Source organism: Petaurus breviceps, unplaced genomic scaffold (assembly GCF_028583685.1).
Source record: "Petaurus breviceps papuanus isolate PSGF00001 unplaced genomic scaffold, PetGlider_PUasm1.0 90865, whole genome shotgun sequence".
Lineage (NCBI taxonomy): Eukaryota > Metazoa > Chordata > Mammalia > Diprotodontia > Petauridae > Petaurus > Petaurus breviceps.
Window position 1 is genome coordinate 11,290,061 of NW_027187367.1, and position 27,368 is coordinate 11,317,428.

The following is a 27,368-nucleotide window of genomic DNA, read 5'->3' on the forward strand; positions in this document are numbered from 1 at the left end:
CTTTCGGCTACATAACCCATCAACTAATTGGCTCTTTTTTTTTTTTTACTGGTTTTGTCCATAACTTTGACCCCTACCTACTTGTAGCTCAAACGTGGTACCTCCCAGTTCTGCTTGTTGCCAAAACTGCAGGGGGTTGGTCAGGACCATGGACCTGGGATAAGGAGTACAGAATTGAGAGGGGAGGGAGACAAAGTCAGGAATCATGTAAAAATGTCTGAGAGAGACATAAAAGAGAAGGCATGTGAATGGGGATCCCATTAGATCCTCAGTGTGCTACCATCTTTTCTGTGGAGTTAAGATTAATCATTGAAGTTACTCTAGGTTCAATTACTTTTAGTAATTTTTGAAACCTCCATTTACTTTTCTCTTGATTCCATTTTATTTGTTCTGTATCACTTCATACAAATCTTCCCATGTTTCTCTGGATTCCATGTTTGTCATTTTTTTATGGTGTAATAATTTTCCATTATATTCATATGCAACAATTTGTTCTGCCATTGTACGATCAATAAGCATACCCATCATTTTTCTTCCTTTCTTCTTCCTTCCTTCCTTCCTTCCTTCCTTCCTTCCTTCCTTCCTTCCTTCCTTCCTTCCTTCCTCATGCCACAGAAGATCAGACATATAGGGCTAAAGGGGACTGCAAAGGTCATCTAGTCCAGTACCTTCATTTTATAGTTTGGGGAACTGGACTCTAAATTAAGTGACTTGTCCAAGGTCATACAGATAGATACATAGTATCAGAAGTAGGGTTTGAACTCAGGTTCTCTGACCTTAGAGCCAGTGTTCTTTCCATGTACCACATCTCTGCTACTAATGTTTCATTATATATGGGACATCTCATTCTGTTATCTGTAAAGATTACCGGGTAAAGAGTATAGCGACTTTTCTGGTATAATTCCAAATTGTTTACTAGGCTGGGTGGAACACAATCATAGTTCCACTGATTGTGTATTAGTGTGTATGCTTTCCCATAGTTCTTCCAGTATTGACTGCTTCTGCCATTTACCATTTTTGCCAATTTGATGGATGTTAGATGAAGATTCAGGTTTGTTTTAGTTTCCTCCCAGAGATGCCTTCCTGCTTCCTCACCTGTTTTGTCATTTCTATCCAAGACATAATCCATACAGGTTTCAGTAGTGCCTTACTAGCTGTGTGACCCTGGGCAAGTTGTGTAAGCTCTGCCTTCCTCAGTTTTCTTATCTGTAAAATAGGGATAATAATAGGGTTGTTGTGAGGATAAAATGACATAATGTTTCTAAAGAGCTTTGTAAAACCTTAAAGCACTATATAAATGCTAGCAATAATAATCATCATCACTCTCCTTGGTTTTTCAGCTCTATGATCAAGGCTGACATGAGACGTAATTCAGTTGTCTGATGGGTATAGATTTAACCCATTGTTACACTAAAAAAAAAAACAAACCTTACTTGTTTCTTACTCAAATGTTAAAGGTAAAATAAAGTGTAATTTCAGCCACATCTCATCATTTATGTTCCAGAATGTACTTTCAAGACTCCTACATTAGTTACAGCCTAGTGTACTTAGATGGTCATCGGTAACTGACCAAGAACTTGGTAATTTTCACTTTGTATTAAGGGCCTTCTTCCATGAGTCATAATAAATGAAAAGTTTCTAATAATTATTTAATAATCATATATTAAGTGTTGATCCTAATATAGTACTTTATTATTTTGGACTCCACTCATTGGGAATTTATGATAATTCAGGGATGTTAGAGATGGGCCTGATGTGCTACCCTCTTAGTTAAGATTTGATGTTGGGACAAAATGAAGTATTCCTAGATCATTAAATACTTAACAAAGGTAGATTGACTTTGGTCTAACATAGGAAAGATCAGCAAGAAGGCTACTATGGCACTCATAGACTCAGCCCAATTCTCTTTTGGAAATATGTCTGGTCAGCAGGGCAGAATATGGTCTAATGGTCTTCAGAGGAAGTTAGAGAGGCCCCAACTCCATGTGGGACTGAGAAGTCACTTCAAAACATCCAGAGGCTTCCAGGATTCTGCCTCAAGGGAGGCAAGGCTCAATCAGGTCCCAAGGGATGAGCCTTTTGCCTTTTAGGGAAAACTGATACATTGGAGGAGAAAGGAGGCAGCAGGAGTCACATAGCATGGCCAGCCTGTGTCTAACCCAGGTGGAGTACCAACACTGGCTTTGTACTCTATCCTCATCACGAATGGCAAGATAGCCACAAAGTCCCTCTAGGTGAAGAGGTCCCTGGGAGCTGATACAGGGGAGGAACTGATGGGAACCTGCAGGGTTCCTGAGGGAATTTCTGAGGTGAGGCTCTCACTCTTCAGCCCCAGTAGGAATCAGAATTGAAAGATGTCAGGGTATGAGAAAGTTCGAACTCTTGTAACTCCTTGAAGGGGCAACCCAGTCACATAATGGGAACAATTCATGTTTCCCAGAACCAGACAGAAGCATTTACTATTTCTGTTGGAGATGAAGGCTTTCAATAGTTCACTTGAGTGGGGCACTTGACTCTTTTAATGTGTCACCTAGCTCCTTCTCTTCTTACATAAGTGTGTGATTGGTTTCTCAACAAGCCACTGCAATCTCTGAGTTGGTAAATGGACAAACATTTATTAAGCACCTTTTATGTGTTAGGGGTAGGCATCTAGGTGGTACAGTAGATAGAGTACTGGCCCTGAAGTCAGGAGGCCTCATCTTCCTGAGTTTAAATCTGGCCTCAGACACTTATTGGCTGTGTGACCCTGCTCAAGTCACTTCACCCTATTTGCCTCAGTTTCCTCATCTGTCAGATGAGCTGGAGAAGGAAATGGCAAACCATTCTAGAATCTCTGCCAAGAAAAGCTCACAACTGAAACAGCTTAAAAATAACAAAAATGTGCCAGCCACTGTGGGGAAGAGAAGGGAATAAGCATTTGTTAAGTATCTGCTATCTGCCAGGTACTCTGATAAGTACTTTACAGATATCTCAGTTGATCCTCTTTGCTCCATAAAGAAAAGGGTTTGCTAACAGAGTTAGCAATATGAACACATTTCTGTTTTCAAGAGAATATTTAAAATTACATTTGGGGAATGTTTTCAAGTGCCCTTAAGTATGGTTCTTGTTCTATTTTTAGCCCAAGGAATTTTTAACTTCTAAATGTTAGTAATTTAAGTCATAAATGGTTTAGGAAAAACATCTCTTTTTTTTTCATCTATCTCTTGTAAAACCCTAATCTTCTCTTTTCAAACCAGAACTAAGCCTGTTTTGAGAGAGGCATAGCCACTACATTAAAAATAACAAATCCATTAAAAGATACATGTGAGGCATACAAACTTTGAGGAATTGGGGGATTTGAACTTGAAGTACTGATCTTGGAGCACTATGATATCAATTGGAATTCCTGCTAGGCTTCCACTTTAACCTCTCTGAGTTTCAGCTCCCTCACTTTTAAGGTGATTTTGGCTTGGCTTCCACATGACCAACTGATATTTTTCCTGTTGTTTAGATATGACGTTATTTGTGTGAAAAGTGTTTTGTGATTGTGTTCATATAATTCCTGGGTTCATTTTGGTGGGTAGATTCCTAAGTGTTTTCTCACCTTTACATGAAAAATGTTGGAAGAAATCACTTTTTAGGCCCCTTCCAGCTTTAAATATATGATCCTGTGATTCTTCCTTCTCTTTCTCTCTCCACTCTTCCCAAACAACACGTCCCTACTGACTAATGATGTCTAGAGTTGAAAACTAGAACAGGACATTTATGCTTTCTAAAAAAGTTCTTATCTTTGAAAATTGTATCATTTGTTGGGAAAAGCAGGGAGGAGAGAAGCCTGCACTGTAACGCAATCAGCCTAACAACATAAATTCCTAACTTCCATGGAGAGTTGAATTTTCCAGCATTAAAGATATGTGCATTTATAAATTTTAATGTTAAAAAGTTTCCTTCATTGTATACTATAGTTTTTGTCTCTTAAATGACTTCCTTCCTTGCTTGCCCTTAGCCTGAAATATCACTGGAACCTATGTATAACTTCATCTCATGTTAGCATGCTACACCTCAAGAACAGATACTTTAATCTCCACTTAGTAGTATAATCCCTTGCTCCTAGTTTTACTCAATAAATGTTTGTTGAGGATAGGAAGTGTTTTGGGGAGCATGATATGTTAAGCCCTATATAAGCATGACACACACATTTGAAAAACATTTCTTAATTTTACTCAACATATCCAAAATAGGACTCATCCTTCCCCACCTCCCCACCAAAGCTCTATCTCTATCAAAGTGCACTATTTCTTTGTAGGACACTACTGTCTTGCCAATCATTTAGTTTTGTGACAAGCCATTTATCATTCTTTCCAAGTCACAGCCCTCATCATCATTTGCCTGGACTAATGAAGTTTCCTTCTTCCAGATTCATCTCCAATCCATCCTATCCACTGTGGCCAAAATAATTTTCCCAAGGTACTTACCCTACTCAAAAATATTTTATGGCTCCCTATTCCCCTTAGGATAAAATACAATTCCTCCATTTCACCTCTTCTCTACCTCTCACAACCCTTAGCTTCCTTCAAGGTTCATCTCAGAGGCTATCTCTCATGTGAAGCTTTCCTGATTCCTCTCAGTTTTTAATATTCTCTCTTTTCTGATAATACTTTGTATTTATTTATTTGTGTATGAGTTACATTTCATCGATATAATGTAAGCTTTCTGAGAGCAGGGATGCTGACATACAATTATGTCTGGTGGGGGGAAAATACCATACTGTAAAAAATAGTTACTGCTGTGGGCTGCTCTGTGTCCAGCACTTAGCATGATTCAGAGATGTGAATAAGAAATGACCAGGCCATGTGGGTGTTCAAGGAAGAACAATGAACTCCCTTTATTGATTCTTAGGACAAGGTTTTTATAGATCAATGAGACAAAGGAAGAGGACTCAAGTTGTCTTATCATTACTTTAGTCTGTTGTATCCTGGAAGTAGCACAGATTAGATAATTTGATAAGGATTTGTTATCTAGGGGACTAAAGTCTTAGGATAAGACCTTTGATCTAGGCCTCAGGTATCTGCTAATGCAGCCGAAGTCATAAACGGATACAAATGAGAGCAAACTTCAAAGCCAAAGCTGCCATCCTCAAAAGACATCACGTTTAGAGCTGACCACCCAAAGATACCCTAGTGCAGAATCAGATATTTTAGTTCTTAATAACTAAAGTCTTGGGGCAGAGCCTGTTGGTCTCAGAACTCAAACAACATCCTTTTAAATGCAACCCATATCAAAAGAACTCTAACAGGAGCTAACAGTGAAAAGTATCTCAAAGAGGTCTTTGATATTCAGGTCCACTGATATCAAGGTAATTATCTGAAGTCCTGGCTCAGGCCTCTTTGGCTCCCCACAAGTTGCTCTAGTGTTTTCAACTGACAAACACCAAAGTGTCAGTATGCAAGCATTTAAATTACTTGTATAAAAAATTGAAAAGGTACTAAAAATAGTAATAGCAATAACACTTTAAGGTTTGCAGAGGACTTTATAAATACTATCTCATTTCATCTTCACAACTACCCTGGGAGGGTAGTTGTGTTTTTATTATCCCCATTTTACACAGGAGGATGGATACACAGCAAGTATGTGAGATAGGATTTGAACTCAGATCTTCCTGATTTCAGAATTCAGTTCTCTGTCCACTGAGCCACCTTGGTGCCAGGAAGTCAGTGGATTTACTGGCCCCATTTGTACAGACACAGCACTTTTACCCCTTTACTCATGTGTAAATTAGTATACATCCCTACCCACTTACTACTGGCTGGTATGAAGTTCATGGACATCAACAATTTTACTGTAATAAATAATCACTGAAATGTCAAGTCAGTGGGGGATATTTCTTCTGTGCAGACATGAGTTTTTAGCTACGTAAGGTCAAACTTTATGCACCATGAGAAATTATGAAACATAAGAATTTTAAATCGTTCAATCTCATCTTCTAGGATTTTTCTGGGTCAAGTGGAAAACTCAAGTTACAGAGTCCAAGGATGAATATTCATCGGGCCAGTGAAGGTGACAGGTCAATACGCCAGGAATCTAGCTACTTACTGGAAAATATCCCAGGTTCATCCCAAGAAAAAGAAGAAAATTGTCTGACATCATCCTGCTTGCAAAATCCTAACCTTCCTGTGTGTCCCAGGAATGATGGTATGGTAACAAAGTCTCAATTATCTTGATTTTGGGGACTTTCTGGCAATAGATGGGGTGTAAAGAAGGTCATTTTAGCCCATGGTCACTCGAGCTGGTAAGAGTACAGAATTAATGCAATTCTTTAAAAAGTTTTGTCCCAACAAATACCTTTTCCCTGAAAGGTAAAATTAGCTGAAGCACGTGTTTTTTTTCTCCTTATTTGTTTTGTACTTGTTGCTACAGTTCTGTACTTCATTTTGTTTATGTAAACTTGGACCTAGACAAAAGAAACAACTCTCTAACCTATTTTTTCTAAAATTAGTGTATCTCATAGAAAAACTAGGTGTGGAGATTATATTGGGGCTCATCAGAAGAAAAGACTTGGTCTGTGGGCCTATGCAGGCCTGTTTACCTAATCAGTATCACCTACCCTGCTTGATCTGAAGACTAGAAGAGATCAAAATAATTATTATAGTAGGCTTTAGTTCTCAAGCAAGGAGCCATTTTATACTGATTTACTTAGTGGGGGCCAAGGGGAAGGAACAGTGTAGACTCAAGTATTTTAAGATCAGAGGTAAGTAATCTGTGTCATTAAGGGGGGGGGGGGGGGTTGGGGTTTTTTTTTTCTTGTGCAACATTTGGCCCTGTTTGTACAATTCACCCAGTTATTTTTTTTAGTGCAGATGAATGGCCTCTTTTAGCTCAGAATTCGTAGGAGAGGGATTTCTAGGTCTATCTTTAGTCTAGACACAGCTTCCTTTTATTCCAAGATGCATGAACAAAGACTCATTCATTCACTCATTTAACATTCATTTATTGAGTACCCTCCTTGTGTAAAGTGTTTTGCTAGGCACTCAGAATATAAATAATAATAAAAAAAAGAAACAGTCCCTGCCCTCAAGAATCTTGCATTCTACTGGTGGATATTCAGATCAATGTATCAAATATTTATTAAGGATCTGTTATGTGTGAGGCACTTTGTTAGGTGCTGAGATACAAAGACAAAATAAAGCAGTTCATTTCCTCAAGGAGCTCACTGTGGTGTGTGAATTACCTAGCAATAATTTTGATACAGTTTCATTTTGTGACAGCACTAAATCAAGCATGTCAGTGTTTCTGCTGACAAAGGGTTCCAACATCAGGCCTTGACCAGTTGAAACCAGATTAAATTGTTTTTCCTAACTTTAATTGCTTCTCTGTCAGTTGAGTTCTTGCTTTCGTGCTATGGACACATTTCATGACTCTTTTATTCTGTGCTTTTTAAGATTGGATATTATTCTAAGGACACATGCAAAAGTTGTAACTCTTAAAAAAGACACTTCAATGCGTCAGTTTTTTCTTTTTTTTTTTGAGGGGGGAGGATGGGGCAATTGGGGTTAAGTGACTTGACCAAGGTCACACGGCTAGTAAGTGTTAAGTGTCTATGGTCAAATTTGAACTCAGGTCCTCCCGACACCAGGGCCGGTGCCCTATTCACTGTGCCACCTACATGCCCTGATTTCATCAGTTTTTGGTATAGAGAAGTCAAGTATTTTAAGGATCATTCAAGACCATAATGTAACAAGATCAGTAGCCCTCAAGCACAAAAGAAAAACAGTTCAAAATGTAAAACAATGCCAAGAATTGACAAACCATTGCTGTGAAACAACCTAATTAATTAGTGCTCAGAAAACAAGCAAAGACCTTTAAAGAGACCCGGCTGCTGGAGTGGTTATTATTGATTCTTCTCCTATGTAGTATAAGCTTCTTGAAGTTTGAAGAATGATGAAAAGCCCAGTTTAAAAAAAAAAAACTCCAGCTACCAACCATCCTTTATAAAGGGGGGGGGGGAAGGGGATGCTTCTCATGGTCACAAATTAGACTGGAGTAATAAAGATTGAGAAAAGGCATTTTTTACTAATAAAACTCCCTATTTTAATTCAAGGGAATACCAAAACTGCTGTCAGAACAAGTCCAATTGCATCTCTTCACCAGATTAGAATGTAAAACATCTACTCTAAAAATGTTGTAGAGATTTTTTTTTTTTACCTCCAGAGGACCTGGAAATCTAGTCTCCAATGAGAGAGTAATGTACTCTTGATCAGTACACTGATATAGTGAGGACAAGAATTGTTCCAGAATTGCAGAAATTCTCAAATGGGAGGTGGAGTACTACAACATGAATTTGTACCTTTCCACATGTCACAATAGGTTAAGAAAATTTTCCAAGAGATGAAGAAATACATGCTTTAAATTGCCTGGGAATTCATCCAATTTAAGCTCAATGGAAAACCTATGGGCCATACTCTAGGCTAGACTTTGAAAAATGAACTGTTTGCCAAAGGTATGCTCAATAGCCAATATGATGTGTGATTGCATAATAAACAATTAAGGAATTCATAAGTCACATAAAACAAATGATTGCAACAGACACATTGCATATTAAAAAGCTTTTTTAAGATATAAAAAGTTGTAAAGTTTATTTTATAAAGTTTAAATTGTGTAAAATCAGTCACTTTACTTTTATCCCAGGTAGTTTGCACATGAATGTAATCCTAATGGGGCAGTGCAGTATATAAACAGATAAAATATAAGCACAGAGAAAGCACTGACAACTGAAGAAGGGGGTCATCAAGAAAGGTTTTTTATTGGTGGTGAACCATGAGCTGAATGTCTAGGGATTTTAAGAGGCATAGATGAAGAGGGAATACAATCCAGACACCTTCTCTGCAGAGGTATGGAGGTGTGAAATGGAACATTCATTTTAGGAGATAGCAGTTAGGTGTATTTGGCTAGCATGTTGAGGGCTTGAAGGGAAGTAATATGAGATAGTACTTGAAAGGTAATTCTGAGCAAGATTATGAAGTGCTTTCAGCAACAACTTGAAGAATGTATATTTTGTCCTAGAGGAAACTCTGAATGTTCTTAAGCAAAAGAGTGATATAGTCAGTTTTGTGTCTTTGGAAGATTGTTTTGGCAGCTATGTGGAAAATGAGTTGGAAAGAAGAGGCTGGAATCCAGGCATCCAATTTGAAGGCTATTGCATATCACAAACCATAAGGAAAAAATGCTCCAAATAGCCAATAATTAGAGAAATGTAAATTAAATCAACTTGAGGTTCTATCTCCCACCCATTAGTTTGGCAAAGATGTCAAAAGAGGAAAATGACCAATGTTGGGAGTGGCTAGTGCATTGTTGGTGGAGTTGCAAATTAGTCCAGATATTCCTAGAAAGCAATTTGGAACTGTGGTCAGAAAGTTACCAAACTATGTATACCTTTGACCCAGCTATACTCCTGTTAATCCTGTTCCTCAAAGAATAAAATATTTTAAAAGATAACAAGGAAGGAAAAGGACCTAAAAATATAAAAACATTTATAGCATTTCTTTTCATGATAGATGAAAAGGTGAGACTGGAAAGCCATCCTCCTGTTGAGAGATAGCTAAATAAATTGTGGTACATAAATGAAATGGAATTAATTGTGCCATATGAAATGACAAAATGGCCAGTTCCAGAGGAAATGGGGAAGAACTAATGCAGAGAGAAGTGAGCAGAATCAGAACATTTTTATATAAGCACATTATTGAGAAAAGCAACTTTGAAAGACTAGAACTCTGATCCACACAATGATAAAACCACGAGTCTAAAAGAACAAAGAAGAAATATGCCGTTCCCCTCCTGCCAGAGAAATGACAAACTTAAAATATAGAACAAGACATACATTTTCAGACGTTGCTAGTCTGGGAATTTGTTTTACTGGTCTATACATGTTTTATTGAGAGTTTTATTGTTCAGGCTAAAAAAAAATTTTATCACTGAGTGATGGGGGCCAGGAGATAGATGATAGAGAGACAGATTAATTTTTTAAAAATTAAGTGAAGGAACACAAAAAGGGAAATTTGATTCAGAGTTTGATTCTCACCAATAAGTAAAGATCAGTTGCTGTAGGAACAGACTGACTTCAGAAGGCATAGAATGCTACATCTGGTGGTACTTGCTGTTCATCACTCCATCTCCTGTCTCTGTTTTCATTCTGGTTGGTTCACCTGCCTGTGAAGCTCTCTCTCCCTACCTCTTACAATACCTGGATTCCTTCAAAACTCAGCTCAAACTTGGCATTATAGGGGCAGCTAGGTGGCACAGACCACAAACCCAGGAGGACCTGAATCCAAATCTGGCCTCAGACACTTGACACTAGCTTGATTCCAATTTCCTTGCTTTCCCCCCTCAAAAAAACAAAACTTGGCATTATGCAGAAGGTCTTTTCTGGTTCTGCCACCTGCTATTTCTTTCCCTCTAAGGTTATCTTGTGTCCTATAAGTATTTTGAATATGCCTGTTTATGGACATGTTTTCTGCCCCATTAGAATGCTAGCTCCTTGAGGACAGAGACCATTTCATTTTTATTCTGTATCCCTAGCAATTGCCATAGTGTCTGGAGTGTAGTAAGTGCTTAAAAAATACTTGTTGATTGATTAATTATATGAGTAGGAAGAAAGTGACTGGTGTGAGATATGTTGTGGAGGAGGAGTTGAAAGGACTTAGAAACTGACTGGATATGGGGGTGGTGAGGGGGACGGAATCATTGAGGATATCTCTAAACCTGTGTGAACCTGGCTAACTAGTAGTGTCTTGGTGACTTCAATCAGATTCAATCAGAAAATTTGGAGGAGGGATGAGTTTCGGTGAAAAGATAATGAGTTCTGTTTTGTATGTGTTAAATTTAAGATGCCAATGGGGCATCAGTTTCAGATCTCCAGGTGGTGATGTGGGACTGGAGATCAGGAGAGAGACTAAGGCTGAATATTAAGATTTTAGATTCATCTGGATAGAGGTGAAAATTGAATCATGGGAGCTGATGAGTTAATCATGTGAGAAAATACAGAGAAAAAAGAGAGGAATCTCAGGATGGACAGGCTTTGGAATTAGGAACAGGATGTGGATGATGATTCAATAAAAGAGATTGAGTAGGAGTGGACAGACAGGTAGGACGTGTAGTCAGATAAGTAAATACAAGATAATTTGGAGAGAGAGCAAGGGCATTAATTATAGAAGGGATAAGGAATGGTTTCATACAGATGATACCCAACCTTAAAAGGAATGGGAAGTTCTATAGGGGCTAGAGTGGTGTCTCTGTGAGTGGAGAGGAGATGAATGCAAGAGATGGGAAGGGAACTATGAGCATTTCAAATACCAGGAACAGTGGTGCAAACCAGGAACAGTGGTGCAAGGACGTGAAAAATGGAATACTGATTTGGGATGCCAGTTTGGCTGGAGTGTTGAGGATATAAAAGGAAGTAATGTGAGATACATCTGGAAAGTTAGGTTGGAGTCAGATTGTGAGGGGCTCAAAATACCAGACTGAAGAGTTTAGATTTTGTCATAGATGCAATAGGGAAACAGTGAAGGCTTTTGAGCAAGGGAGTGATGGAATCAATCCTGTGCCTTAAGAAGATTATTTTGCCAGTTATATGGAGTAAGGATTTGAGAGGGGATAAAATAGAAGCAAGGAGATCAATTAGGAAGCTATTAACAATAGTTTGACTGATGATAATTAGGGCCTGAACAAAAGTGGAGCCTGTGTGAGTAGAGAGAAGGGGATGACTGAATGTAGAGGGAGTGAAGGAGAGGGAAGAGTCAAATATGACTCTGATGCACCTGGGTTGATGGGAGGATGGCAGTGTTCTCAACTGGAAATGTATGAAGGAAAGAGGGACAGGTTTATGGAGAAAGAAGGTGAGTTCCATTTTGGACATGTTGAATTTGAACTACTGATAAGATATTTGAAGGAGGTAGTCCCAGGCAGTAGATAATAGCAGTTAATAATTAATATAAGACTAAATTTCAGTGGAGATATTAGGCTTGCATTTGTAGACTTGGGAGTTATCTGTGTGGAGATAATAACTGAACCCCAGTAAATAGATGAGGTCACCCAGGGAGAGTGTGTAAAGTGAGAAGTGGATCCGGGACACTTGAGCCTTAAAGGCTCAAGAAGTGACCAGTCAATAAAGTAGACTGAAAGGAAGCCTTCAGCTAGGAGAAGGTCCAAGAGACCAAGATCCAAGAGGGAGGAAAGTATGGCTAGAAGGAGGGGATGATTAACAGTGCCAAAAGCTGCTCAGAGTTCAAGGGGGGTAAGGGCTGAAAAAAACAAAACATATAACACTGAGGATCAGAGCCATGGTAGCAGCCGTGGAAAATGAAAATTCTTTTTCCTTTGTAGATCTCAGACTATAAGGAAAATCAAAATGGTGATTTCCCTGTCTCTCCCTGCTTTTTGGAAATCTAATAATTTATAATATATGAGGGATTGTTCAGAGAATGAATGGGCCACCTCCTGAGTTAGTGAGATCCCCATGATCACTTGAGGTCTTCAGGCAGAAGCTAGAACACCCCTTGTCTGGGGAAATAGCCAAGAACCGCTAGAATCATGGATGGAGAAGTAGAAGGGACCTCAGAGGCCATGTGGTTGGACTCTTTCATTGTATTAATGAGGAACATAAGGCCCATGGAAGTTAAGGGATTTGTCCAAGGTCAAACAGGTAGGAAGCTATCAAGGGGATTCCAGCTCAGGTGTGACCTAAACTAGATTATGCCTGAGATTCTGCAATCCCATGATTTTTCAATTAAGATATCATTGAGAGTCTTGCAGAGGATAAATGACAAAACTGAAACACTGTTTTTTTTTTTTGCTTTTTGCAGCGGGAGGAAGGCAGAGCAATTAGGGTTAAGTGACTTGTCCAAGGTCACACAGCAAGTAAATGTTAAGTGTCTGAGGCCAGATTTGAACTCAGGTCCTTCTGACTCCAGGGCTGGTGTTCTATTCTTGCGCCACCTAGCTTCCCCTGAAATAGTTCTTACTCTCAAGTTTACTACCTAATTCTATCTATCCTCTGTTCTAATGTTAGCAGCGACATTAACTGATGAGACACTGGTACTCTTTGTGAAAAAGAAGAGTAGCTTTGTCTGCATTCACTTTAACAACCAATTCCTTTAGCCTTCAGTGTCGATGACACTGAGGAAGGTAGGTGGCCCCATGGATAGAGCGTTGGACCAAGAACTGAGTTCAAATCCAGCCTCAGACATTTACTAGCTGTATGACCCTGGGCAAGTCACTTTACCCTGTTTGCCTCAGTTTCCTCATCTGGAAAATGAACTGAAGAAGGAAATGGCAAACCACTCCTGTATCTTTGCTAAAAGAACTCCAAATGGGGTCAAGAAAAATCAGACCGAACAATAACAACAACAACATTATTATTATTATGTGATGTGGAAGGAGTATGTTTATCATCAAGGTCGATTTTTTTTGTCATGGAAACAAGATGACGTTCAAGGACCCCTAATAGCCAGTCCAACTTGACCAATGAAATAAAATTAAAGGGACCACCTGAAGTGGGTTCCCCCCTTTTTTAGTAATAGATTTTATTTTCAGATCCACTTAGCCCTGGGGACATTTCATCATCTGACATGCAGCTGAAACCTTTCATATGCATTGTCTCCTCCTTAGAGCTTGAGCTCTTTGAGTACAGGAACTGCCTTGCTTTTCTATTTGTAGCCCCAGCATTTAGCAAGTACTGAGAGCTTAATTAATGCTTTATTGATTCATTCATTCATTCCTGTCATGCAAAACCCAAGTCCAATAGTCCCAAGGCAGGGATCCATTTGCCTCATTTCCAGGCAAGATTCCTTTTTTATGGACCGTGTCTTAAACCCAAGTCACTCTGGCTGTCATTGATTGGCTAACAATAGGTCCTGGGCCCAAGCCTCACTGGGTTGTAGTTTGACTTCTGATGGTTCAGAGTGAGTATAAATAGCATTTGTTTCTGTTTTGGCCAGAAACCCTCAGGATCTTCCCCTCCAAGACTGATTTTTTTTTTTTTCACTAAGTTAAAGAGGCCTAGTCTTAGCCTCATTTTTTTTTAATTAAAATTTTTTTTAATTTTTCAAATGCTTTATTAACTTCTGATTTATATCATTCATTTCCGCCAGATTTTGAGTTGCAAATTTTCTCCCCTTTTTTCCCCTACCCACCTCCCCAAAATAGCAGTGCCACAGGATATTTCCTCCTACAATCTGCTCTCTCCCATATTTTCTCCCATACCCCTTTCGACTTTTCCAGTGGATCTCTATGCCCCAGTGCCTGTACATCTAACTTCCCAATTACATGTAAAATAGTATTAATAATAGTATATACATATATTTGAATATTTGATTTTAAAACTTTGAATTCCAGATTCATTCCCTTCCTCCTTTGTCACCCACCTTTACTGGAAAGATAAGCAGTTCAGTATAGGTTGTACATGTGTGGCTAATGCAAAACAGTAACATAGTAGATATATTGTAAAAGACTGACTATATTTCCCTCCCTCCTATCCCACCTCCCACTTGTTCTATTCTCTACTTTGATCCCATCCCTTTTCAAAAGTGGGTGCTTCCAACTTCCCTCCCCGCCAGCCTGCACTCCCTTCCATCATCCCCACTCTCATCCCCTTACCCCACTACTCTCCTGGAGGGTGAGATACCCTATTTAGTGTGTATTTCATTCCCTCCTAAGCCAAATTCAATGGGAATAAGTTTGACCCATTCCCTTTTGCCTTCCTATTCTTCCCCTCCATTGTAACCATTTTCCCTTGCCCCATTCTGTCTCTCCCCATCTCCTCTCATTATATTCTTCTCTCACCTCTTAATTTCACCTTTTAAGTATCATCCCTTCCTGTTAAATTGGTCCTGTGCCCTCTATATGTGTAAACATATATACACACATTCACATATGTATTCATGTGCCCATATACCCTCATATATGGACATATATCTATGTTTATTCCCTTCAACTACTGAGAAAAGTTTCATAAGTTACAATTATTGTTTTTCCATGTAGGAATGTTAATAGTTCAACTTTGATAAGTTCCTTATGATTTCTTTTCCCTGTTTACCTTCTCATGCTTCTCTTGCTTCTTGTATCTGAATGTCAAATTTTCTATTCAACTCTGGTTTTTTCAGCAAGAATGCTTGAAAGTCCTCTATTGCACTGAATGACCATATTTTCCCCTGAAACATGATACTCAGTTTTGATGGGTAGGTGACTCTTGGTTTTAATCCCAGCTCCTTTGCCCTCTGGAATATCATATTCCAAGCCCTTCGATCCCTCACTGTAGAAGCTGCCAGATCCTGGGTTGTCCTGATTGCGTTTCCACAATATTCAAATTGTTTCTTCCTGGCTGCTTGTAATATTCTCTCCTTGATCTGGGAATTCCGGAACCTGGCTATAATATTCCTAGGAGTTTTCTTTTTGGGATCTTTTCCAGGAGGTGATCAGTGGGTTCTTTCAACCTCTATTTTGCCCTCTAATTCTAAAACATCAGGGCAGTTTTCTTTGAGAACTTCCTGGAGGATGATTTCTAGGTTCTTACTTTGATCGTGGCTTTCAGGTAGTCCAGTAATTTTTAAATTATCTCTCCTGGATCTATTTTCCAGGTCAGTGGTTTTTCCCAAAAGATATTTCACGTTGCCTTCTATTCTTTCATTTGTTTGGATCTGTTTAACAGCATCTTGATTTCTCATAAAGTCATTAGCTTCCATTTGCTCCAATCTAATTCTGAAGCAATGATAATCCTCAGTGAGCTTTTGAGATTCTTTTTCCATCTGGCAAATTTGGCTTTTTATGGCATTCTTCTCCTCATTGCCTTTTTGAGCCTCTTTTGCCATTTGAGTAAGTCTATTTTTCAAGGTGTTATTTTCCTCAGTCAGGCTGTTGACTCTCATTTCATAATTTTCTTGCATCATTCTCATTTCTCTTCCCAATTTTTCCTCCACTTCTCTTATCTGCTTCTTAAAGTCCTCTATGGCCTGTAACCAGCTTGTATTTTCCTTTGAAGCTTTTGGTGCAGGAGTTCTGACTTCACTGTCTTCCTCCAGTTCCATGCTTTGCTCCTTTTTGTCCCCAAAATAGGAGTATAATGTTGGAATCTTCTGTCTGCTTTGTTTCCTTTGCCTAGTCATGTCTCCCCTCAGTCACTTGACCCCTGGGCTTTTTGCCACAGTAGGACTCTGCCACCAGACAGGGGAGCTTTCGTCCCAAATGCTGGGGTTTTCTCAGCTGCCAGAGGTATTAGTTGGGTGCCCTCTCTGAGGTCTCCACATGCTCTGGCAAGCTGGTCACACACCCCAGGACCTCCACCCTAGACTGTAATCCAGATCCAAGCAGGTTAAAGCAAGAGCGATTACCCCTCAGATGGGTGCTTGGTCCCCCTACACTCTGTAGGCCGGGAGCTGAAGCTGCCACATGAGGCTGGCTGGCCATGCAGTGGTCTCAGAGGCTTCTTGCCCATGGGGTAAAAGCCACAGACTCCCACTTACTGGGTCCCAAAGTCCAGACTGCACTGACCTCTCACTTTGTCCTTCGTATCTGTGTTGATAAATCTGGAAAGTGCCACAGCTGCTGCTGATCTGGAGTCCCTCTGGGCTTGGCTCCCAGAGCACTGTGCTGGCCTATTCCTGCCAGCCTGCCCTGCTGCCCTCAGCGGGAGGTTAGCTTCTCTGTGTCATTTTGTGGGTCCTGCAGCTCCAAAGTTTGTTTAGAGTCCCCTTTTTACATGGATTGGGGAAGGTGGAAGCTGGAGCCACGGGGAGGTTGTGTCTCTTCTCCGCCATCTTGACTCCGCCCCACCCCTTTGCCTCATTTTTACTTAGCCTTAATCACTGAATAAACTGAGACCTGGGAGACACATTAGTTTAAAAAGGTCAAGGCCTCCCACTGCTTTCAGGGCCATCTCCAGTTGTCCTGATCTATGTCCTGCCACTGGACCCAGATGGTTCCAGAGGAGAGAGTGAAGCTGATGACTTTGCACAACCCTACCTGAATTAAATCTAATTCACTTGCAAGTAATGGCATCACCCCCTGATGTCATTGTCCTCTTTGAGGACAAAGGACAAACAAGACAATTCTAACATGTAAAACTTTTCACTGCCGTGCCAGAGATAATATCAGAATGTCCTAACCCAGATCCCTTGTCTGTCCTTTGGGAAGACCCAGTTCCTTCCATGGAAGGGAATCCATTGCTGACAGGGCATACACGGCCCTCTAGAATAGTGTTAAATACCAAAACTAACCCAGTGGGCATGTGACAAATGTTCATGCGTGTGACAAAAAAGATCCTTCATCTTGTCTCCTGGAGTTCATGGTGGCCTCAGATCCAGCATGGCATACTTTCTTCCATATCAGCTGTCTGTAGTACAAAGGCAAATGATTCCATCTGGACATGTAAAGAGATGCAGCAACCTTTCTCTCCCCTGCTACATCCCTGTTCCCTCACAGATCATCTTGGACTTCATTACAGACTTGTAGTTTCTCCTAGAATCAAGATGCCTTCATTTTGATGGTAGACTAAATTTGACTAAAATGACCCTTGTCTTCCCCTGGGTAAGTCAATCCAGCACCACTGTTCCTCTGGGAAATATTCTGGCTTCAGTTTGCTTACCCTTCTTATACTGACCGAGAAATTAATTTCATTTTCTGTTTTGGTCAGCTCTCATCTCTGCACTGAATGCTGAGGTCACTGTCTACCACACTCTAGAGCCAGATAGCCAGGCAGAACCACCCAGATGTTAGGGCAATACTTTTATTATTTCAGGAATTACTATTAGTCAGCCAGTTAGCATTTATTAAGCACCTACTATATGCCAGATATTGTACTAAGCACTGGGGATACAAAAAAGGCAAAAATAGTCTCTATTCTCAGGGAACTCAGAGTTTAATGGAGGAATCAGGACAACTGGTCCACCTTACTCAGTTCTGAATCTTATTTTAAGAATTCCATTCATACTCAAAATCAAAGTATACGTTCCCCTCTCCCCCCCCACCCCGCCCCAAACCAGAGATTCTGCTCTCATTTCTTCTCATCCTTCACAACTTACATCACTCTCCTGGTGATCTACCACTACTTGGAAGGATTAGAAGCTATTCCAAAGAGACTTGCTTCACACTCTGGAGTCCTTCAAGGCCACATATATTTATTTATACTACTGACCAAAACCAGACCCCAGTAATCCTTGTAGGTTAAAGGTCTGGTTTGGTTCTCTGCGTAAACCAGCAAACCCTCCCAGAGACTTGGGAAGCAGACTGTCTGGTCCTTTCAGTAGTGTAAATAGTGAGTCTGGTGGCCTTTCGCTAAAGCATCCCAGTGCCATGTAGATTTCTCCCAGTGATCATTGCTTGAGAAAGCCATCAGAGACCCTCTTCTTCAGACACACACCCTGAAACTCCACCATTTCCTTCACCAGTGATTGATGGCCAAGAGGAATTTGTGGTCAGTGAAAGGCTTGACTCTCAATATTGGTAGGTATAATGCCAATATATTGTGGGCTGAGAAAGTTTTGGGCCAGATGAACCAAATGGTGAACTTTCTGAGAACCTTTGCATTCCTGACCCCATGTCTCATAGAGGCCCCTTAGAAAGAGGACGTCATGTCCTGGCCCTTCTACTGGCTTAACAGGAGTGCTGGCAGGTGGGGCAGTGCTTACACATCAAAACTGCCCGCATGCCTGGGCATGCAAATACACCACTGGCAATTTTGATTTATAGTGGCTTGCTTCCCAGTGTGACTGACTCCCGATCGCTGTCATTCCTGGGCTCTAAGTGTCCTGGTCTTGATCTCTGAACTTCCCTTCTTGGCTTTTGCTCCTGCACTGATGCATCCCCTTGCTTTGATGCAGCCTGTATCACACTCTCCTGGGGGACGGCCTAACTGGTAGTGCTCCCAACAGCCCCACCCCGTGTTTCTCTGATAACCCCTGGTTTTTTCCCCTGTGTTTTTAAATCAGCTTTTCTTAATCTAGACTAGTCATTAGTAAGCTCATCTTCCACCTGTATAGCTTTGATTGTTTTTCAAAGCATTTAGGCATGTTTGATCTTTACAACAACCCCATGAGATGGGTAAGTATAGGAAGTATCCTCTTTTACAGATGAGGAAATGGAGGAACAGAGAAGTTACGTAATCAAGCTACTTAGTGATGGACCAGGGAGCTAGAACTCTCTTACTCCTAGGCAGGTGTTCTTTCTACCAGATCATGCTCCTTAGACTGTAGTCCATCCACTAGTAACAGGAAGAGATAGTGTGGCCACATGAAAAGAACATTGAATTTGGAGCAAGAGGACCCAAGTTCAGATCTCACTTCTGACCCTTCTTGCAACCTTGGGCAAGTCACTTAACCTCTCTGGGCCTCAGTTTCCTCAATTGCAAAATTAGTGGTTAGACTAAATGACAACCACTCTAAATCTATGAGCTTTAGGTGGTATTCGGGGTCCCCATTATTTCTTGCTTGCAATATTTATATTATGTTACACTAGGTTATATTGTATTATATATCATATTATGTTATTTCAAGTTGTATTATATTATGCTATATATCATATCATGTCATATTGTGCATCATATCACATCATGTATTATATTAATCATTTTATCATACATTGTCATATCCTGTTATATCATTTCATATATCTTATCATGTCATTTATCCACATATACATTATATTACATTGCATTATGTCATATTATATCATTTTCACATAATATCATAGTATACCTTAGGTTATTATATTAATCCAAAAGTGTATTATATTTCTTAGGTTATTATATTCATTCAAAAGTATATTATATTTCTATTCTATTATATCTCACATCTAGATTATCATGTTAACTCAAAGTATATTATATTTTCACATCATATTTTATATACCTAGAATATTTTATTAGCTCAAATACATACTGCTGTCCTCACAAAAACTCTCCAAAGTAAATAGTATAATTATAATCTCCATTTTACAGTTATAAAAATTCAGATTGGTAGAAAAGTTCAGCTCAGACTTAGGAAGAAAATACTGATGTGTGACTGGTAATGACACAGATAATTTTTATTTCTAGCATTTTTTTCCTGAGCATTTCTTGTTTTAAAAATGGAAGGAAAATATATCAAATTGCTTACTGTCTCAGGGAGGGGGGAGGTGAGAAAGGGAGAGAGAAAATTTGGAAATCAAAAGCTTTTCAAAATGACTGTTAAAAATTGTTGTGTAACTGGAGAAAAATAAAATATTACTTTTTAAAAATGGAAGGAAAAGTGATTTTAGGGTAACTAGTATCATTATCCTGCTTAGATAATAGTGCACAGTGGGTATGGTTTCTTACTACCCAGAAGAAGTTTTGCTCCTGTCTAGAAAGTTGGGGTGATGGTGCCTTCACGGTCCTACCTCTTGCCTAAAACTGAAAAGCATTCTCATCTATAGGTCTCTGTTCTGGGGATCGGAGAAACCAATGGATTTTCTTTCCTTTTCTTTTCTTTTCTTTTCTTTTCTTTTCTTTTCTTTTCTTTTCTTTTCTTTTCTTTTCTTTTCTTTTCTTTTCTATTTGCTACTTTCCAAGAACATTTCCTTTGTAGAGCACCTGAAAACTTTCCTGGCTTTTGTTTTGAATTTTTGAGACTAGGTGTCCCTGTCTCAGCCAGATTGGATGAGCAGCAGCCACTCGTGGGCCTACCCTACCACTGCTAGATGCGGGAGGTTTCCAACCTGGCCCAACAGTTCATCCCTCCTTAGGCACTCTGGTGGTTCCCCTCTCCCCCTTCACCACTCCTGGGGAGACTCCCCATGTTAGTGCCAGACTGCATGTGGGCAGATGATGGGCTTTGACCCTCCTCCAGTTCAGAACTCCTGGTCCACCAAGCTCAGCCTCCCCTGGAGCTGTGATTTCAGGCATGTGCCACCACACCCTGCCAGACTCTTCTGTCCAATTCCTAGAATAAGATCCTTCTTCTTAGACTTTTGTTCTTAAAGTTTGTTTTTGGTTTGTTTGTAGATCTGTTACTTGATTACACCTCTCAGCTGGCCAGTCATCAGTTCTCCAATGTCCCACCCCTTGCTGAAGACATCAAAGGCACTTGCTTTCAAACTGGAAGTAAGAGGAGCCATGAGCCCTTTACTGCTGCAGAACGGTTTGGAAACAGCAGTTCGGGCTTCAGCTGTAACTCACATCCCCACGCTCCAGAGAAGGTGACTCTGCTTGTCGACGGCACGCGTTTTGTGGTCAACCCACAGATATTCACCGCTCATCCTGACACGATGTTGGGAAGGTAACGGTTCCCAGCAAGTTCACTCTGTTCTTTAGCGTGGGAAGAATGGGTATGCCCAGAGTTACATTGAAGCCAGCTCAAACCAGAACCAGTTGTTAAATTCAGTGAGCATTTATACCTCATAAATCCACAAGTAATACAAATCAGGCTTTGATTTATTGTATTGTTGTCTTGACTTAGGAAAGTAATGGAGAAAATGTTAGTGATGCATATTAAACTTAAAGGTTATTGGTGTACCTGGTTGTTAAACATTTACTATCCTGGTCATACCTATTATTTAATCTGTCCATAGAAATACCTACACACTTGTCCTGTCTAAAGAGACAAAAAAAAATGACACAGTCTTTTTTGAAAAATTATTTATCTTTCTATAACAGAGGACAGACAGCTGTATGTATTCAGGCATAGGGGTTTTGGGGGGTCATTATGCAAAACCTGTGAATATATCCCATAAAAGGAAATTAAAATATAATTATAGTGGTAGAACATAGTACAAGAACACTAAGGCTTATCTCTCTAACCCCCTCCAGTTTCTTCTTCAATTAGAGATCTGAACATCATGGGATCATAGATTTAGTGCTGAAAGGCACTTTAACCAGCATTTGGACTAACCACTTTGCAGATGAAGAAACTGGAGCCTAGAGAGGTTATTTAAGGTCAAGTTAAATGATCTATCCAAGATCACATAGGTAGTTAGAGGCAATGTCAAGATTCAAACCCAGATCCTCTATAACTCCAGCATTTTTCCCACTACCCCTCACTTCTTCGTGACTCCTGGCCTCAATTTGAACCATCTGTAAATCAAAGGGGACAAGCTTGTCTGTGGTCCAGTGCTACCCGTGGGAGAATGTGCAAGGGAGAGATCATCCCTGAACTCTGTGGGAAAGGTGCTGGGATAACCAAGGTGGTATGTGACCTCATATTGTTTAACAAAAAAAAAAGGAGAGTGAAACAGATGTTCTACCTCTGAGAAGTCGTCAGCAGTGATTTATGAAGCTCTTACTATGTGCCAAGCATTAGTGATGTTGAGAAAAGCAAAAATAGCCCCTGCCCTCAAGGAGCTTGCAGTCTAAGGTGGAGAGAACACATGCAAACAACTGAGTACTAATAAGATTTCTACAGGATAAATTGAAGATACTCTCAGCGGGGGAGGCACTGGTATTAAAGAAGAATGGGGAAGGCCTCTAGCAGAAGGTGGGGTTTCATTTAAGAACTAAAGGAAGCCAGGGAAGATACAAGACTGAGATGAGGAGGGAGAACCTTCCAGATATGGAGAAAAGACAGTGAAAATGGTTGGAATGGGGAGTTGGAGGGTCAGTGTCGCTGGATCCCAGAAAACATGGAACAGAGTAAGGCATAGGAAGACTGGAAAGATGGGGGTGGGGGGGCTATGTTATTTTCTCTTTTTTTCATTAAATTATTTGTTTTTAGTTTTCAAAATTCACTTCCATAAGTTTTAGATTTTCCCCCCTCCCTCCCCAAGATGGAGTGCAATCTGATATGGGCTCTACATATACATTCCTATTAAACACATTTTCACATTAGTCATGTTGCATAGAAGGAAGGGCTTTAAAAGCCAACCAAAGGATTTTATATTTGATCCTAGGGAACCACTGGAGTTTATTGAAGAGGGTAGTGACATGGCCAAAGCTGCTTATTATTAGGAAGATCACTCTGACAGCTGAGTGGAGGATGGCCTGGGCAGGCAGACCAACCAAGTAGGCTATGGCAGTTGTCCAGGCATGATGTGATGAGGGTGTCTGGGTTATGGTAGTGTCAAAGAAGAGAAGGGGGTATATGTGAGAGGTAGCATTGACAGAACTTGGCAATAGGTTGGATATGGGGAGTGAGAGACAGCTGAGAAGTTGAGAATGACACCAAGGTTGTGAGCCTGGATAGCTGGGAAGATGGTGGTGCCCTTTGTAGTAACAGGGAAGGATCAGTTGGGAGAGGAAGGTGGGGAAGGGGAAGAAAAGTTCAAATCGGGACATTGAGTGTGAAGTTTTTAATGCAGCATCCTCTTGGAGATGTCCAATAGGCATATCCAATATGATACTAAAAGTCTGCAGAGGGGTTAAGGCTGCAAGGAGATTTGAAAATCATCAGCATAGATGCTGATATAACTGAATTCATGGGAATTGAAGAAATCACCAAGTAAAATAGTATCAAATGAAAAGAGATTGAGAGGTTAAGGGATTTCCCTGAGGTCACACAAGCAGTTTAGTGGCAATGTTAAAATTCAAATCCTTTGACTTCAACTCCAGAATTTCTCCCACTATCCCTTAGTGCCTCCCATGATATGTTGCTTTTGATCTTACTTTTTTTTTTTTGGCTTTTTGGAGGGGGTAGGGCAGGGCAGTTAGGGTTAAGTGACTTGTCCAAGGTCACACAGCTAGTAAGTGCTACGTGTCCGAGGTTGGATTTGAACTCAGGTCCTCCTGACTCCTGGTGCTTTATTCACTGTGCCACTTAGCCACCCCTGTTGCTTCTGATCTTAATTGAACTACATGTCAGTTGGAGGTGGCAAACTTCTCTAGTCCAGCAAGGAGGATGTACAAGAAAGAGATTCATGAACTCTGTGTGGGAAAGATGCCGAAATAACCAATGTGGGACATAGCTTTGTACTATCTTGGTTCAACTTGAGAGACAGAGAGATAGAAAGAGACAAAGACAGAGAGAGAGAGAGACAGAGAATGGGGGCGGGGGGGATGAAGGAGGGGGAATGAGGGAAAGAAATGCCCTGCAGACAACAAAAATGCAGGAAAGCTTCCTATGGAATTCCTAGAATGTCTTTTGATATGCATTGACCTGAATGAAATGACCAAGATGAGATTTCACTTTCCGAGAATGCCCTGTGCTTTCCAAATAAATGATCACATTTTAATCTAGAAAAAAGATCAGCTTTTTTAGGGTTTAGGTTTGCCAGCAAGGCCACTGTTTCTCAGAATTAGTTGTTCTTCCCTTTCATTTTCTAAAGTCATCTATACTGCCAAGTTATATGAAATTGAGTTTCTACCACCTGCTGTTTCTTGGTTCCTTTTAGAGTTCCCTTATTATCTATCACTTTATTATCTGTCATCAATAACCCATGTGCTATTTTTCCCTTTAAAGAACATTTCCCATAGACTTGTCCCCTTCCCTGTTTGCTCCCTTGCATTACATCTTTTTTTTAATTTAAAAAAATTTTACATTTTTATACCACATTCTTTTCCAAAGATACTTTCCCACCTTACCTCTTGAAGAAATAATTTTCTCTATTTTCCCTTAGAGCTTCTTCTCTGCTACATTCTTTGGATAACTGAAAAAAAAAGATTTAAAAAAATTTTCTCCACTCCTGCCTTATTATAATCATAATTTGGGGTCTGGTTAACTTTGATGGTTAGAGCACCATACTTTAGTCTAGGACAGGCATCTTGACTTGTGGTCTGTGAACTTTTTTTTATATCTTGATAACTACTTTTAATATAATTAGTTTTCTTTGTAATGCTATATATTTTATTTTATGCATTTAAAAGCAATATACTCAGAAGGGGTTCTTAGGCTTTCCCAATTGCAAAAGGAGTCGAAGACACAAAAAAAAGCTAAGAGCTATTATAAAGTATTAGAAGATTTAGTGCTAAACACCTGAATTATTTTGAAGCAACAGGTCTGTTATCTAGGTTCATGATGGTAAACTCCAAAAGGGCTTTTGAAAGTTTTGGACTAAGTTGGACATTTCATTTTTAAAATCATTTGAGACCCCAGTATTTTTATTCCATGTGTTTCATTACTAAATATAATTCTTAGACTTTGAAAAAAAAAAGATTTAGTGCTAGAAGGAAATTTGTAGACTGTCTAATTCAGTGCTTTAATTTTACAAATGAATAAACAGGTCCAGAAGGAAGAAGTCATTTGCCAAAAAGCCACACAGTTAATCTGTGTCAGAGCCAGGATTAGAACAGAGGTCTTCACATTCTGTGTACTTTTCGTTGTAACCTCAGGTGATAATCCCAGTCCTGGCCAGTGGCCTTGTAAATAAACGGGTGCCTTTGGTCACAAGAATTGAGTAATGATGTGGCTGGCACAGCTTTGATTGATTTCCATGGCTAGAAAAACAACTACAAGTATATCTCCCCAGTGGGGAAAAAGTGATTTATCTTTGAGTACAGTCACAGCACATTTATATTATACTAATGTTATTATACATAGTGTCCCAAAAGTTTGTACTACATTTAAAACAAATTGTCTCTTTAATGTTATATTGGGTGTCTTGCTATTAAAGCTTTGAGAGCTAAACTATTATTGTATTTCTATGTTTCATCTAGGCTTTTTGTCTCCTCTATCAGATAACCTAATAGGTGATTGATAATTTTTTTTTGTTAACTGAACCCATATATTTAATGTTTTTGGTTTTAATAAATGAACCAATTTGAACATGGAGCAAATTTAAATGTTTCCTCAAATTTTTGAACCAGAAGAAGGCTAGAATATAAAAATATTTCTCTAGGTTGAAGTTCCTGCCACCCTCCCCCCCCCCCCAGTCTTGGTCAAAATGTGTTCTTCATTGGTGCAGTGCACACCATAATGGATTCCAACCGTTTTAAGCATATGAGCCAATGAAAGTACTACCAAGACAGAAAATCTAGACAAATTGTTGAAGGTAAGGTCATAATGTGAATGTCATGTCTTCGAGTAGTACTGTGAGTCTAGGACTGGATTAGACCTAGATGGAGAGGAGAATGAAATCTGTTGGCAACATGGCTGGTTAGCTTGATGGCTTAGAATCCTTTTGTTGGGGGCATGATGTTCTTGGGTTTTCTATCCCATCAGATTGTGAGCTCCTTGAGGGCAGAGACTGACTTTTGCCTCTTTTTGCATCCCCAGTGCTAAGCACATAGTAGACGCTTAAGAAATATTGATTGTTTGATTCTTCTGTGAGCCAGTTAGTTTCTTTGCTGATATGTGGTGACAGATTTTACCCATAATTCTGGCCAACTGACTTACCAGATCGTGCCAAAGACTAGGTAGGATTCTATAGTAGGACGAACATTGGCTCGGGAGCAACCTGGCTTCTTATTCTGACTCTACTGCTTACCAGCAGTGTGGACTTGGAAAAAGTCCTCTCTCTCTCATCTTAACTCGTTTCCTCATCTGTGAGTGAAGAAATTAGATTCTGTGAACACTTCCAGCTTGAAAATTTTATAACTCTGGGGTTTTAAGAGTAGGAATGGGTTCATGAAAACCCTTATTTAGAAAAAAAAAATGGCAGGGGCAGCTAGATGGGGCAGTGAATAGAGCACCGTCCCTGAAGTCAGGAGGACCTGAGTTCAAATGCGGCCTCAGACACTTGACACTTAACTAACTATATGGCCTTGCTCCAGTCAACCCCAATTGCCTTGCCTTCCCTTCTCCAAAAAAATAATTACTTAGAGCTCATGTCCTACGTGATTAAGGGAGTTATCTTCCTATAGAAGCTAGCATCTGTCTGGAGCATGGTATTTTTAACTGAGCCATTCAGTGTGTAGAGAGCACTGTGCTGTGCTCAGGGTGATCGAATGATTAGATCAGATGTTATTGCAGTTTTCTGAGAGCATGTAGTCTAACAGAGTACTGTGAGAAGTCTGAGGAAGGTCTTTATCCACCAGTCAGGAAGAGCTTTATTGATGGAGGTGGCATTTGAATTGGGCTTTAAAAGATGGGGAAGAATTTATTAGACAAAAATGAATTCATGGGGCTTACTATGTGTGAATGCTAGGGTGGGAGAAGGGCAAAGTACAAAACTGAGATAACCCCTGCCTTCATGGAGCTTATATTCTAACATAACATTTGCTCTGAAGCTACCCTGTCTAAGCTCCACTCCACTCCACTGGCAGGCTGGGTTCTGAGAGTAAGGCTGATGCTTCTCCCTTTAGGGTTTTATGGGACCTTTAGGTTTTAGGAAGGTGACTCTCACCAGTCGGCTCCCTTCATTGCTCACCCATTGAGATGAATTAGTCAGCCAGACTTAATTCATTTTTAGAAAGAGACATTAACCAAGGTAGTTGTTAGGTAGAACAAGGTAGAACAATTGGTATGAAACATTCTCCTCCAAAGTCTATGTCATTCTCCCACAAGTATACATAGAGACCAGGAGAA

General features: G+C 39.9%; 1 protein-coding gene across 4 annotated transcripts in view; it reads left to right on the forward strand.

Annotated features, from left to right (window-relative positions):
- KCTD20 (potassium channel tetramerization domain containing 20) overlaps positions 1 to 27,368 on the forward strand; it is a 74,373-nt gene that overhangs the window by 26,285 nt on the left and 20,720 nt on the right. For 3 of the 4 annotated variants that reach the window (XM_069073560.1, XM_069073558.1, XM_069073559.1), the window contains 2 exons: positions 5,967 to 6,171; positions 20,981 to 21,254. In XM_069073560.1, coding sequence (XP_068929661.1) covers positions 6,012 to 6,171; positions 20,981 to 21,254 — 434 coding nt within the window. In that variant the 5' untranslated portion in view covers positions 5,967 to 6,011. Of the gene's footprint in view, positions 1 to 4,396; positions 4,447 to 5,966; positions 6,172 to 20,980; positions 21,255 to 27,368 lie in introns of all 4 variants that reach the window. The other variant, XM_069073561.1, reaches the window with a different exon arrangement.